Genomic DNA, 13891 nt, shown 5'->3' on the forward strand with positions numbered 1-13891 from the left:
TAGAGTTAAATTTATTGTAAGATTTTACAAACTTAACTTTAAATAATTCTATCTTTGAATTATTGAGATAAAACTTATAAAATTATAGACTATAGAGTGGGAAATTAATGAAGTAGCCAAAATAGAAAATATATAATACGGTAATTTATGGTATAAATATTTAATTTTAATTTTATTCTCATTTTTTTTTATTGGTCTAGTTTTAAAATTATAAGTTACATATTATTATCACTAAAAATTAAAAATAATTATTTATTTGTAATTAAGAGTTAAATTAAAATATTTATAGCGTAAATTATTTATATAATATTAATTTTTAATAAAAATATATCCCTAAAAAACAATAAAATATTAAATTTTATTTTTTAATAAGTCAAGCTCTCAATAATTTCTTTGTTGGTTTAAAGTTTGATGTTGTTTATTAGAATTCAAAGAGATATAATTTTAACAAGAACGTGCTTGCAAATCACTTTTAATAAATAAGACTCTCATCCCTTTTAAAAAAATAAAATAAAATAAATAAGACTCTCATCTTAAATAAATACATAAAAAGATAAAATTATCATAGCATAACACATTGTTTTTTTTGCTAAGAAAAGCCTTCCATTAAGGCGAGTTAACGATATTGGTGAGTACATGGGGACTCACCTCCCAAAAGTTTAGGAAGCCATTGCAAACATTATTTAAACCCCATTGAGCAAGCAAGTGAGCCGCCCTATTAGACTATCTAGGAGCCCAAAGAAGGGAAACATCAAAAGAAACTAGAAGAGACTTTACCAAAGCAAACAATCTTGAAATGTTCCAGTGGGGAGCAATGTTCTTGAGAAACACCACCACCAAAACTTGGCAGTCCGAAATTATGTCCATCGCAGCACATCCCAGTCTGATCATCACCTTTAATCCCCAGTACACAGCCCATAACTCCCCATGAATGATTGACAGAAATTGGGTTTTAGAGGCGTACATGGCAAGAATGTGGCCACTCTCATCTCGGATCACCACTCCCACCGCACCTATTCCATCTTTGTTTGCAAAATCAACATGTGCCCGTATCCTTCCCGGTCTCGGAATCAGCCACCGAATTGCTATAATCCCAGGCGGGTCCATCCTGTGGGGTTCACTGCGCTGCTTACTCCCACGGTGCTGCACAAACTCACGGTCTATCTTTCGCTTCATTTCATCAAGTGTCCAAATCGTATGATTGTGATACTTGTCATTCCTAAAGAACCACAGATTATGATACATCACAGCAACAAACATTAAGAATTCCTCCTTATCATTCTCAGAAACCAATCCCCCAAAGGACTGAGGGAACAACATCCAAGTTATCACCTCCGCACCAGAGTGAAGAGGGAAATCCGAAGGTTGTATCGCCCATTTACTAGACCGCCACAGACTTTGAGTAATGGGGCAATGCAACAAGAAATGAGAAGACGTATCATTACCGGTGGAATCACACAGAATACAATTACCAACATTGTTGCCGAAAATATAACTTAGCCGTGATCCAAAAGGGAGGCAGTCTGTCATAATCTTCCATAGGAACAACTTGAGCCTTTCGTGAATAGGCGACTTCCAAAGAGCCAGGCAGGTTTTATCCTTCCCAAATCTATGCGAGTTGAGATCCCAGTACGCTTGCTTAAGAGAGAAAGTCCCCGTGGGAGAAGTGTGCCAAATGAGAGAATCAAATGGGCTCAATTCATTAATGTTGCAGGAGCTTAAGGAAGTGGCAGCCTCCGGTCTAAACAGCCTCTCAATTCTGCCAGCGTCCCAAACTTCGTCATCAGATCTCAACCAGCCAAGTTTCTCCTCCGAAACAACACCACGATTCAAATCTTGAGGCCCAAAAATGACCCCATCAGCACAAGTCCAAGAGCAGTACCAAAACTCCACATTGGAGAAGCGTCCCATGATCCACAAGCTTTGTCTTCTAATGAATTCTCTTGTCTTCCAAATGCCTCTCACCACAGGAGAAGCACCCGAGCCAAGGCCACCACTCCAATTAGAATGATAATACCAATACTTCCCAAGGAAGATGCGACACAAAAGAGACTGATGGTTGGACACCAGAAACCACGCCAATTTGGCAATGAGGCAAAAATTAATGTCTTGGAACTTTCGGATACCCAATCGCCCACAGCTCTTGGGCCTACAAATCGACTCCCAGCTTCGAAGAGCAAGAAACCGGCCCTCCCTCACACTCCCAGTCCACCAAAACCTTCTCGCAAGAGCATCAAGAGAGTCCGTGATGGTTTTAGGCAGGAGAAAGATGGACATCGAATAGATAGGGATAGCCGAGATAACATTCTTAATTAGGACCGTTCTTGCAGCCTGGGATAGAAGCTTAGCTCGCCAACCATCCATCCGATTGCGCACATTATCAATGATAAACTGGAAGTCTTGTCTCCGATTCCCAGAAACAAATAAAGGATTGCCCAGGAAGGTCTCATCTCCTTGCATGATATTGAATCCGAGAGCTTCAGCAATAGCTTCCCCAACAGCCGTATCACAGTTTTTGGACAAAAGGATTTTTGATTTGCTCACATTAATCCTTTGGCCAGACCAATAGCAGTATCTATCCAGAACTTCTGCAAGAGTGTCCACTTCTTGGGAGTCCGCCTTAGTGAAGAAAATGGTATCGTCAGCATACATTAAGTGGGAGACCGAGGGGCTGTTGTTTGATACACAGTAGCCAGTTAACTCTCCCAACCTCTCTTTTTCCAGCACCATCCGAGACAGGATTTCTGAACACAGAATAAATAGGTAGGGCGAGAGGGGGTCCCCTTGTCTCAGACCCCGAGACGGGGTAAAAGCTTTTGTGAGGCCTCCATTGACAAGGACTTGAAAAGTTACAGTAGTTATGCATTCCATTATAAAACCAGAAACCCAATCACTAAAGCCAAAGGCCTTCAGAACCGTTTTCACGAACCCCCACTCGAGGCGGTCATAGGCTTTGGACATATCACATTTTATCCCGATAAACGCCTGGCGGCCTTGCCTTTTCCCCATATCATGAACAATTTCATGGGCAATGATTGAATTTTCCGCTATCCATCGACCCTTGACAAAAGTCGATTGATAGGGAGAGATAATCTTATCCAGCACTTTCCTCAACCTATTCGCCAGGATTTTTGCTATGATCTTGTAGCATACATTACAGAGGCTGATCGGTCGGTAATCATCAAATTTATAAGCCTCTTTCTTCTTAGGGATAAGAACCAGGAAGGTCCGATTAACCTCTTTAGTGAAACTACCCGAAGTGAAGAATTCTTGGACAAACTTCACTGTCTGAGCTCCAACTGTCTCCCAATGGGTACGATAAAACTTAGCCGGGAATCCATCAGGACCAGGGGACTTCAGAGCTGGCATATCCCAAACCACAGCTTTTATTTCCTCCATCGTGGGGATCGCCGACATCATTACGTTCTCCGAAGGGAGAATGCTCGGACTGACCAGAGAAAAGACCTCCTCACCAATCACCGGGTTTGAGGACTTAAAGGATTCAATAAAATTTGAGCGAAAGTAATCCACCACTTGTGCTCGATTTTCCATCCAGTGAACCCCATCCTCAGAAACTGCCCAAATAAAGTTCTTTTTCCGCCTTATGATCAAAGAGGCATGAAAAAATCGGGAATTACGATCCTCATCTCTCAACCAAAGCTCTCTAGATTTTTGCTTCCATATCGCCTCTTGACGGGCTTCGATCTCATCAATTTCCAACATCACTGCACTTTCTAACTGGAGATTCTCAGCAGAAGGGCTTTTATTCTGAATCTCAGTCAACACCTTCTCTAAGAAGTCAAGTTTTTTCTTACAATGGCCGAAGCACTCCACATTCCACTTACAGAGAGCCGTGGCTGTGTTGCGGAGTTTGGTACAAAGGATATAGCTTTGGAAGCCATAAACCACCTGCTGCCAAGCCTCATTGACCACCCGGCTACATCCTTCATCCATATTCCACGCATCGATGTATCGGAAAGGGGCTTTAAACCTTTCAGTCTCCATCACAGTGTTAAGAATAATAGCAGAATGATCTGAATGTCTAATAGGCAAATTTTTCGTACCTGCCTTAGGGAATTGGGAGAGCCACGAAGTTAAGCATAGCACCCTATCCAGTTTCTCCTTGATGAGCTTGTTCCAATCTTGACCATTAGTCCAAGTGAACATCACTCCAGAGCCCCCCAATTCCACTGCCCCATTATCAAAAATGAAATTACGCAGACCTCTGCCCTCTCCATCACACACCGGTCTACCGCCAATCTTTTCCTCCTGGCATAGCACCGCGTTCATGTCCCCCATAACCATCCATGCCTCCCCATAAAGGTGCATGTTTGTAGACATAGAAGCCCAGAACGAGTCTCTCTCACTTCTTTTGGGAGGGGCATAGATGAAACAACCCACCCAAGGCTTGAAGTTACGATCAGCCCCACATCTAACAATTATTTTGTCCACGCTAGAATGAAGAATTTGAACATCCCAGCCCGCTTTCCAGAACAAAGCCAGGCCACCAGAAGCCCCAATGGAAGAAACCGCTAACCCATCAAGAAAACCCAATTGTTGCCAAATACCTTCCATGTCCACATTGTTTCTTTTAGTCTCCATCAAAAACACCAGATCCGGGTTCACACTGCGTATCAAAGAACGCAGCGAATTGACTGCCTGAGGCTTGCCAAGTCCTCGGCAGTTCCACGATAGCACTAACATTGAGACATGGGGGGCATGTAATGGCCCGCCTCCTCGGCCTGAGAAAAATCCGGTTCGTCTCCATTCTCTTTCCCTGAGTTGTCGACCTCCAAAGAATTCACATTCGAATTCAGTTTTCCATCGCCCTTTTCCTCCCCTGGGGCCTGGTTAACAGTCTCTTCCCCATCTGTTACCACTTCCTTCGATTCAAAAGCAACCTCCACACAGTTCTTTTTTGGATTAAGGCCCATTCCATCAAGATGCAAAGAGAAGGCCTGGTCCAAGTTGAATGGTTCTCCTTCTCTATCATCAAGGCGTCTTTTCTTGCCTGGACATGGGCCCAAGAGAGGTTTCCCACTGGGTTTAAGTAGGCCCGTAATATCTCTTCTATTAATCTTTTTACAATCATGCCTTGCCAATTTTGAATTTGATCCATTGGTAGGATCCAGCACACCCTTAAACACCATTGCCAGATGTCCAATTTGTGATTCTGTGGGGCCACCCACACCTGTCTCAGCCTCACGACACACATTCTTCGTGCCATCCGTAGCCCCCGTATGCATGGCCTCGACGTCCACCATTCCGTCAGTACCTTTTTCCGTACTCGCCACCTGTCCCTCCAGAGAAAGCCCCATAGGCTCCATCTCACCGGCGACCGTCGTGCCAGCATTCCCCTCCAGGTATTCCTGGTGTATCACAGTTCCCATCAATCCTGGTTCAAATTCCAGGGCCGTCTCATGGCCTCCTGCAACTCCGGTGTCCCGCTGGCTTATGATGTCTTCAGCCAACGGAGCCTCCACCTCACCAATGTTAGTTACCATAGATCCCAAATGGACCCCCTCCAGTTCTTTGGCCAGTTCCTCCGCCAAAACTCCTTCAAAACAATGCTTTAGCCTAGAACCGAACCTCATCCAAGGCCCATACATCGGCACTGTGTGGTTTAGATCGTCCGAAATCACCCGGCGTCTCCGATTACAGTTAACCTCCTCGTGCCCCACTAAGCCACACTTAAAACAAACACGGGGGAGATTCTCGTACTTAAAGTAGCACCACAGACTTACGCCTTCATCCATCGGAAGGTTTAGACCCACTAGCAAAGGTTTTTTCAGATGAATATTGGCCCGGAGTCTAATGTATTCCGCAGTAGGGAAACCATTCTTCCACATTCTGTCTATGCTAATAACCCCACCAATCCTGTTAGCAATCGTCGTAGCATTCTTTTTGGTAAAGAACCGCGGTGGGACATCATACACACGGACCCAAATCGGGACGACATTAAGATCCGTAGAGTTCCAACGACCGTCTGCAGCCAGAGGCTTCAGAATCAGATGGCCTCCACAGACAGGCCAGGGACTTCTCTCTACTACCATCTCTGCTTCCAACTTCTTTTGGAACCTAATAGTATAAATATTAGGTTCCACCTCAGCCATGTTCCATCCCCTGAACGATCTCCATTTCTGGTAAAGAACATTCCTCAGTAGTCCCTTGAAGATACTACGTTTGGAGATCACTTTACCTACCACTGATTTTTCGATGTAATCAGCACCCACCTCGCCTTCTTCACCAGGTTGCTCAAGCGAGAGCATGAGAGCCTCCTTCGAAATACATTCAACAGTTTCCATTATCTCCTTTCCTTTCCTCGAAGCCATTGTGAGCCACACACACTCCCACAAAACCACAGCAAGGATGAAAGAATAACAAACAGGGACGCACAGAGTCCAGGATCACGCAAGACGGATCAATATAGGGATTGAGACCTAGGTAGTACGGACAAAAACCTCAGCACGGAAAAGAACATTTTTAAGAACATTTGGAAATCGATATGATACCTTTTAAGATTTATATAACACATTGTTATTGTCTCAAAACCAATAAAATTATACCCTCAATAAATACATAAATGCCTTTTCAAATAAGTTCATCCAAGCCTAAAAATAATTATATTTTTAGTGGAAGATTATATGCTTAAATAAAGAGCAACACTAAAAGTGTATCTTATTAATCACGAAGTAAAATAACTTTTGAGATCTAATGTAATATAAATAATGGATCATTATATGAAGAAGTAACATTTCAGGCTATACTTATTTATTTATATAGTAACATCATCAATAATTGAAGATTAATACCAATTTTTATAATTTATTTTTCTGAAAAAAATTAAATATATTGAAAGTATTTTTAATAAATTGTCAACTAAGTGCTGGTACTACAAATTTACGTTGATCAAAAGAAGATGAAAGACTCAAAGATCGATATAAGAATTTTAATATATATTTTATTGAATAAATAAAACAAGAAGAAATTGCTAAATTTTTATCTTAAATTATAAATTACATTTAATTAATATTTTAAAAATTATAATAAAAAACTTATCCTATGTAATATTTTTTAAATGGGTAAACATCTTATCTTCTAATTTTTTCAATAAAATTTAAATAATATTTCTATTATTACATTAAATATTTTAGATAAAAAAAATTGCAAAAAAAAAAAAAAAAACTAAAAAGAAAATACAACGTGCCTTGTATGTAGTTCCCGCTAAGTAAATAAATAAGACTAATTAGTAATTTTTCCCCCTGAACTTTGACATATACCAAATCATATCCCCTGAATTTTTTTGGCCGTTAAAAATTCCCCTGAGATTGTTAAATTTAAGGACTTTTGTCTAATTTCATTCAATTTTACTGTTTCAGGTTCTAAATCATGTTCCCTAGACTTTTTTTTTTTTTTGAGGAAAATGCTCCCTAGACTTTGATATCTACCAAATCATGCCTCTCAAACTTTTATATATATTAAATCATGCTCCCTGAACTTTCATCTATGTTAAATTTTTTTTACTAAAATTGGATAAAAGTCCTTAAATTTAACAATCTCAATAGTTCAGTGGGAATTTTTAACGGCCAAAAAAATTTAGGGAGCATGATTTAGTATATGTCAAAGTTCGGGGGAAAAATTGTTAATTAGCCAATAAATAAATACATAAATACTATCCAAATAATTTTTTTTTTTGAAATGGTATCGAAATAATATTTAATCTACATTTTTCTAACATTTGTTTTGAAAAAGAAAAAAAATAATAAAAATAAACTTACGTCCAACAAAGTATACCTTTCCAATTGTTAAGCAAAAAATTCCAATTCGAAACATTTGACAAATCTGAAAATGTTATCATTTATTTGTTGAGATTTTGAAACTAAAGTACGAATTTTGAACAATATAATTTCTCTGCCAAATTGTGATCTGCCCTCTGTTTCTCACTTTTCCCATTCTGAAAACCCTAGTCGCCATGGCAGATTCTATGCCTCCTCGTCGCATTTCCGTTCACCAAGCTCTCGGCGGTGGATATGGTACTCTTTCCTTTTTCATATTTATATATCTTCTGTTTGATATTATATACGCTTCTTCGTCATTGTCCCCAATTTCAAATCAATCTATTTTCATTTAATTAAACTGCAGAGAAAATCTATTTGGCATCCAATGACAGTTGATAACTAATTACTTTACATTTATGTTCAATTTTGAATTTGATTTACGCATATTTATGTTACATATCGCGCTTGATATTGGAACTTGATTGTACTATTTGTCTACTCCTCTGAATTTTCATTTTTCTTTCTTTTTTGGGGTTAGTTTCTGATGTGCTGCTATGGAAGAAATGGAGCGTAGGAGTTGCAGTACTACTTTCATCAACGGCGTTATGGTTCCTATTTGAACGAGCAGGCTACAACCCGTTATCTTTTGTGGCCAATGTTCTATTGTTACTTGTCGTCATTCTCTTCTTCTGGGCAAAATCTGCATCTCTTCTTAACAGGTATTTGTTAAGTGTTTTCACCTTGATTCCATTTTCAGTTGGTTATCTCTTGTCTTGTCTGATTTGTAGTGGTTTTGGTTATGGGAATTTTTTCTTTGAGTAATTTCCTTCAACTGAGGAACCATTTATTGACGAATAATTTATCTAATGTATCCAATTTAAATTTGAAGACAGTAAAAAATAAAGATGGGAGAGTGAATGTTAATTGAGCTTGCTATAACTAGAAGTTCTAAGCGAAATCAGAGTGCATTCAAGTTATATAAGAACCAATGCAGATTAAGAAATGAGTTTCCCTTTTGCGTGGTTTCTGAAAAAAAAGGTGGATTTAACAGAGATGAGTTATGGCTCTACTAGATTCGTGTAATAATTTACCGGAATTTTCGTTCTGTTTGAAGAAATAAGAAGCTACTCGTATTGATTATTGAATACATGTAGTTTTTAAAATGACATTCGTCAATTTACGTGGTGTGAAGTTAAAGTTTTCAAGATGGGGTGATGATTTATTTTGAGATTTAGATGATGGGAATCATCATTTATAAGAAGACATAATTACAAAATGTAATTAGTTTAGAAGCTTAGGAAACTTCAGAAGTTTCCAGGATGGTGATGAGTTATTCTATACTTGTAGTGACAGATGATTTTAATCTGTTTGCAGACCTTTGCCTCCTCTTCCTGATTTAGAAATTTCTGAAAACTCTGTCGTGATTGCCGCCGATGTACTGCGGGTATGGGTTAATCAAGCATTATTAATTGCACGAGACATTGCAATTGGTAGAAATTTGAAATTGTTCTTCCAGGTTAGGTGTTACCATCCCAGTTGAATTTTTACTCCAGCAAATTTGGTCAAATTATACAGAATTTTGCTGTTTTATTTGCTTAACTTTCTTTTTCAATATTACTATGGATGGGCAGGTTGCTTTAGTTTTATGGGTGGCATCTTATATTGGAAGTTTCTTCAATTTTCTCACTCTTGCCTATGTTGGTGAGATTTCTACTGTGCCAATAAATGTTTGCGATTAAGTGATTTCACATGACCAAATATGTTCTCATTCTTTTTGTTTCTTTATTTTATAATGCAGGGGTTCTTCTTAGTTTTTCAGTTCCAGTGTTGTATGATAAGTATCAGCACCATATTGATGATAAACTTTGCGTAACACATAAGATGATTCAGACACAGTACAGAAAAATTGATGAAAACGTTCTAAAGAAGATTCCTATGTCACTTAATAAGGAAAAGAAGGTGCAGTAGGTAAAATCTCCTTTTCTCTCTCTCTCACACACACAGCAACCACCTCTTTGTCGGTCTATTCTTTTTTCCTTACCATTTTCTGGTTGGTGCTGATAGTTCAAAGGTCAAACCTCACCATTTGTACAGCTCGGCAATTTTCATTAGGACTCTAGTACTTATGCACTGTCTTCTGGCGATTACTCTTGCTCATTGACTACACTATATTGATTTTATGCTTCCCAATGGCTTGCACTTTCTAGCTTGTGTAGGTTACTTTTCATAAATTGCTTGCAAAATGCTTTTAAGAGAACCTACCTAATGTCATGTTGTGTCTGCCATCCACTTCTGAAATTGGAAAAAAATCCAAAAGCCCAAGAGTACTTTCGCACTCCTAATTGTCTAAAAACTTAGCTCAATATTACACAATGCAGTTTTAAGATGCCTTTATATGGTATGGTTGATCAAACTTGGATGCTTATGCTTTAAGTTTGATTTTATGGCGTAACACACTGCACAAACTCAAATCATTGAGATGGGAAAACTTGGAATTCAAGATACAATGTCCATGACTTGTCCTAACTCCTAATGATGTGTTTCTCGTTCATCCAATTCGATTGCATATTTCTTACATCGAGTCTACATTTTTAGTTCTATTTGTTGATCGTATTGGTATTGATACATATATATATCAATGTACTTGTGCATATTTTCATGTGATGCAGGACAGGCAAAGTAATATTAGGACCTTATAGATGGGTGTTCCACATATATGAGGCTTTTTGTGGTTCCTTTTTACTCTCTGGTGCAATTCCACCCCTATTAAAGAGTAAGGGAGAATGGTGATTTACAAGAGTTGACTACAGTATTAACGTTTCCAATTTCTTTTTTCTTTCCTTTGGGTTCTTTTGGACTCGTTTTATGGGGTAGTTTTTTGGTATATACAGTCTAGCCCTTGACTTCGAGGTTATTCTTTTCATGTTCATCTCGATCTTTGAGAATGGGGCAGAATTTACTACTTACTAGTGCCTTGGTATGTGTTTTTCTTTGTAGTTTTAATTGCACTGGATTTGTTAAACAAATATGCTGATCTTGCACAAAAATATATGTAGTAAAATGATTGAAATGTCTCATCGTATGTGAAGCTTTTTGGGATACTGCCTTATGTGATAATATAATAAAGAAATTCTTTCCCTTTTTTCAGCAAATCAATTATAAAATCCATTAGCTAAAACGTCTGCCTTTAGGAATTTCCAACTTCTACCAAAAGAATCCATAGTAAGCGTTTATTAAAACAAAGAGCAAAGAGCAAAGAGCAAGATGCCTAAGGAAGCTCAAAGCCTGAAACTGTTTCATTACTTGTTCTCTCAAATAAAATAAAATTTTGACATTTCTCATCTAACATAGCGGCCAAAAGCATTTCTTTGTTTATTTTTCACTAATGTTTTCCATACTGAGAAAAGCAATTCACAATTCACAGATTCCAAAAACAAGTCACCTCTATTCTCCAATTTTGTGAAGCACCACCTCTTCTTCTACAGAGGCATCAGAACTCATGCGAGTCTTGGCACAGGGGTATTTTCTGGAGAGGGTAATGTCACTGAGCGTAATAATTCCAACGAGAAAACCAGACCCAAGAAATGAGAGAGGATCGTATTTGCAGATGCCTGAAAAGACAGACTCATCAGCTTATATGAAAGTATAGATTATTTGGTGTAAATATTAGTAACAGCTTAACCAGAATAAGTTTCTTAATAATGTTTATTGTTTCTGATAGCAAGAATGGTACCTACAGCCTTGGAAACCAATAATTCCACAGAAAATAAATAAATAAGTAAAATACCTGCACCAAGAAGACATCCAATGCAAGAACAGGACTGGTACCAGGAGTGATTCCTTGGTAATATGGATTCGCCGAGGTAGTAAGAGCCTTAGCAACTAATAATCCAACCGTAGCTTGCATGCCGAGAATCGCAGCACCCATGCCCAGTAGATTCACTACTATGCCATTTCTCAAGCTTTTCACAACTTCAGCCCGTGGAGGAGCCTGAAAATTGCCATTATGAAAATAATAAATGAACAGAACAAAAAGAGAAAAGAAAAGAAAATCAACTTCAAGATCAATATAGGCCGACTTAATATTATAATTTGGTATGAGCATTTGTACATGTCTACACTACATGAGATATTCATACCATACCAGCATTTGGATGCTGCTACGAAGATGAAGATTGTGAAACAAAATCTAGGTGAGATAACCACATGGAAGTTGCCTTTCAAGTAAACAACCCCATTAGACAACAAAAAAAATCATATACTGGCTCGCCTTTATAAAAAATAATGCTAAAGCCTTTGCAGCACATAGTCTAATGATTCGTTTTGTTTCCTATACCATCATGTCGAATTTATATATTTCTCCAAATGTTGCTGCTGCTGCCTCATCATTATCATGTTAATGCTATAAAGATAGTATCTATTTAAAGTAATTAATTTCCAAATCCAACACAATGCGGGAAGGACAAGACCAATTATATATTGTAGTAAAATCAAATTTGAAAGGATTCAAATAGTTAAACATCTAAAGCACTAAACAAGCAATCTCATATTTTAGCATTATCAAATCCACTAGGAAGCATCATAGAGAATAGCAACTTGACAATACCTTTGATGGATCATTTGCAGTTCTTCGAAGCCTATCGGAAAGCCGAATGTAACCGAATGACCAAAATACCGAAATGAAAGCAGCTGCAATCCCACCAGCAGTAGCATAAAACGTAGCTGGAGATGTGACCTTGCCAGTCACCACAACTGAAAACGAAAGAATCACAGCAGCTACAATGGTGCATACTAGCTGCCCCCAAAACCCTAAACCTCCTAATCTCTTGAAATACCTAGAAGTGTTCTCTAATCTTTTCGCCACCTACACAACAATAACCATTCATTTTCTTCAATTCGATTAAAGCAATTCAAAATGGGGAAGTAAATTACCAATCATCAGAACACCACACCGAATTTAGCATTGATTCACAAACAATTCCCAAAACTTTTTTGTATACGTTTTCAAGCCTTTTGATAGCAAAAAAACACTAACATAGTAACATTTGATCGTATTACTGATTACCCACAACGACCAAAACACAGAAATTAATACAATTCCGAATCATAAAATTAGCTAAAATGCAATAATCGAGATCAAACAGTTTAACAAAAAATGCAGATAATCGTAGAATAGAACTGAACCTGAGCAAGTTTGGCCTTCTCAGACTCATCGTTTGAGGAAGTGATAGGAGTAGACGAAGAAGTGGCCCTCAAATTAGCGAACGACAGAGGTGTTCTCCTATTCTCCGGCAGCTGCGGTGCTAAAAGAAACGACGAAGACGAAGACGAAGAGTGGAAGGTCTTGGTCTTGGTAGAAAAGAGAGAATTGGAGGAAGGGAGTCTGAGATTGTTGAGGTAGATTGGTCTCCCGGAGCGTCGGGGAAGATTTGGAGCGAAGGAGTCAGCCGCTGCTGGGTAGAAGCCGGTACGACCCGCCGGTAAAAGTAGCGTTTGCATAGCGGAAAAGAAGCTTTGGTTAGGGTAGAGTTTGGGTTTTGGGGTTAGAATTCAGTAATGGCGGAGAGGATAGAGAGAGAGGTTGGAAGTTGGAACCCAGCCAGTTCCGAGGACGGAGGTGAATGTGAATCTGTTGAGCTTAGCTTAGCTTAGCTTTTTCAAGAAAGGATGGTTTCTTCTCTATGCTTTTGGGCTTTCAAGTTATTAGTGATAGTTAGTGATAGTTATAAGTTTGTCAGTAGAATAAATTTAATATTTATTTTTAGCGGCATAATTATTTAATATTTGTAAAATTATAATTTTACTTTAATTTTATCAATACATACTCTATTTTGAATATATTAAAGGAATATTTAGAAGAAACTAATACTATCTAAACCCAATGATCAAGAATATAAACCTTATAAGAAAATAATAGAAATTGTACTGAAGAAATTAGAGAAAAATTACAGTTTTACAAATATAGGGTACTTATGCTACTTAAAAATAAACATTAGGATTATGCCACTTACAAACTTAAAACTTTGAGTACTTATGTCACTATTTACCCATATTATTATTATTATTATTATTATTATTATTATTATTATTATTATTATAAGACTATTATATTA

At 38.0% G+C, this 13891-nt stretch overlaps 2 protein-coding genes across 3 annotated transcripts; one reads left to right on the plus strand and one right to left on the minus strand.

Moving 5' to 3' along the window:
- Positions 1-7746: 7746 nt before the first annotated feature.
- On the plus strand, positions 7747-10855 carry LOC115702997 (reticulon-like protein B11). Of its 2 annotated transcripts, none has more exons than XM_030630472.2 (6): positions 7747-8033; positions 8317-8497; positions 9153-9294; positions 9410-9479; positions 9577-9746; positions 10448-10855. In XM_030630472.2, exons 1-5 carry the CDS (start codon positions 7973-7975, stop codon positions 9744-9746), a joined length of 624 nt encoding a protein of 207 aa, XP_030486332.1. In that variant the 5' UTR covers positions 7747-7972; the 3' UTR covers positions 10448-10855. The 2 variants fall into 2 exon arrangements, with proteins under 2 accessions (XP_030486332.1, XP_030486333.1); XM_030630473.2 differs by having other exon boundaries at positions 7751-8033; positions 10453-10855.
- On the minus strand, positions 8332-13522 carry LOC115702989 (protein TIC 21, chloroplastic). Its single transcript, XM_030630461.2, has 4 exons — positions 12963-13522; positions 12385-12642; positions 11566-11769; positions 8332-11389 (listed from the first exon to the last, which is right to left on the minus strand). The coding sequence occupies exons 1-4, from the start codon at positions 13275-13277 to the stop codon at positions 11276-11278; spliced, it is 891 nt and encodes a 296-aa protein (XP_030486321.2). The 5' UTR covers positions 13278-13522; the 3' UTR covers positions 8332-11275.
- Between the last annotated feature and the right edge of the window lie 369 nt (positions 13523-13891).

The sequence above is a fragment of the Cannabis sativa genome, chromosome X (genome assembly GCF_029168945.1).
Source record: "Cannabis sativa cultivar Pink pepper isolate KNU-18-1 chromosome X, ASM2916894v1, whole genome shotgun sequence".
Taxonomy (NCBI): Eukaryota; Viridiplantae; Streptophyta; class Magnoliopsida; order Rosales; family Cannabaceae; genus Cannabis; species Cannabis sativa.

Coding starts and splice junctions, on each gene's coding strand:
- LOC115702989 (XM_030630461.2), bottom strand. CDS start 13,277: ATGCAAACGCTACTTTTACCGGCGGGTCGTACCGGCTTCTACCCAGCA. Junction 12,643..12,962: donor AGAAGGCCAAACTTGCTCAG/GTTCAGTTCTAT, acceptor ATTGTTGTGTAG/GTGGCGAAAAGATTAGAGAA. Junction 11,770..12,384: donor CTGCAAATGATCCATCAAAG/GTATTGTCAAGT, acceptor GGCAATTTTCAG/GCTCCTCCACGGGCTGAAGT.
- LOC115702997 (XM_030630472.2), top strand. CDS start 7,973: ATGGCAGATTCTATGCCTCCTCGTCGCATTTCCGTTCACCAAGCTCTC. Junction 8,498..9,152: donor TCTGCATCTCTTCTTAACAG/GTATTTGTTAAG, acceptor ATCTGTTTGCAG/ACCTTTGCCTCCTCTTCCTG. Junction 9,295..9,409: donor ATTTGAAATTGTTCTTCCAG/GTTAGGTGTTAC, acceptor ATGGATGGGCAG/GTTGCTTTAGTTTTATGGGT.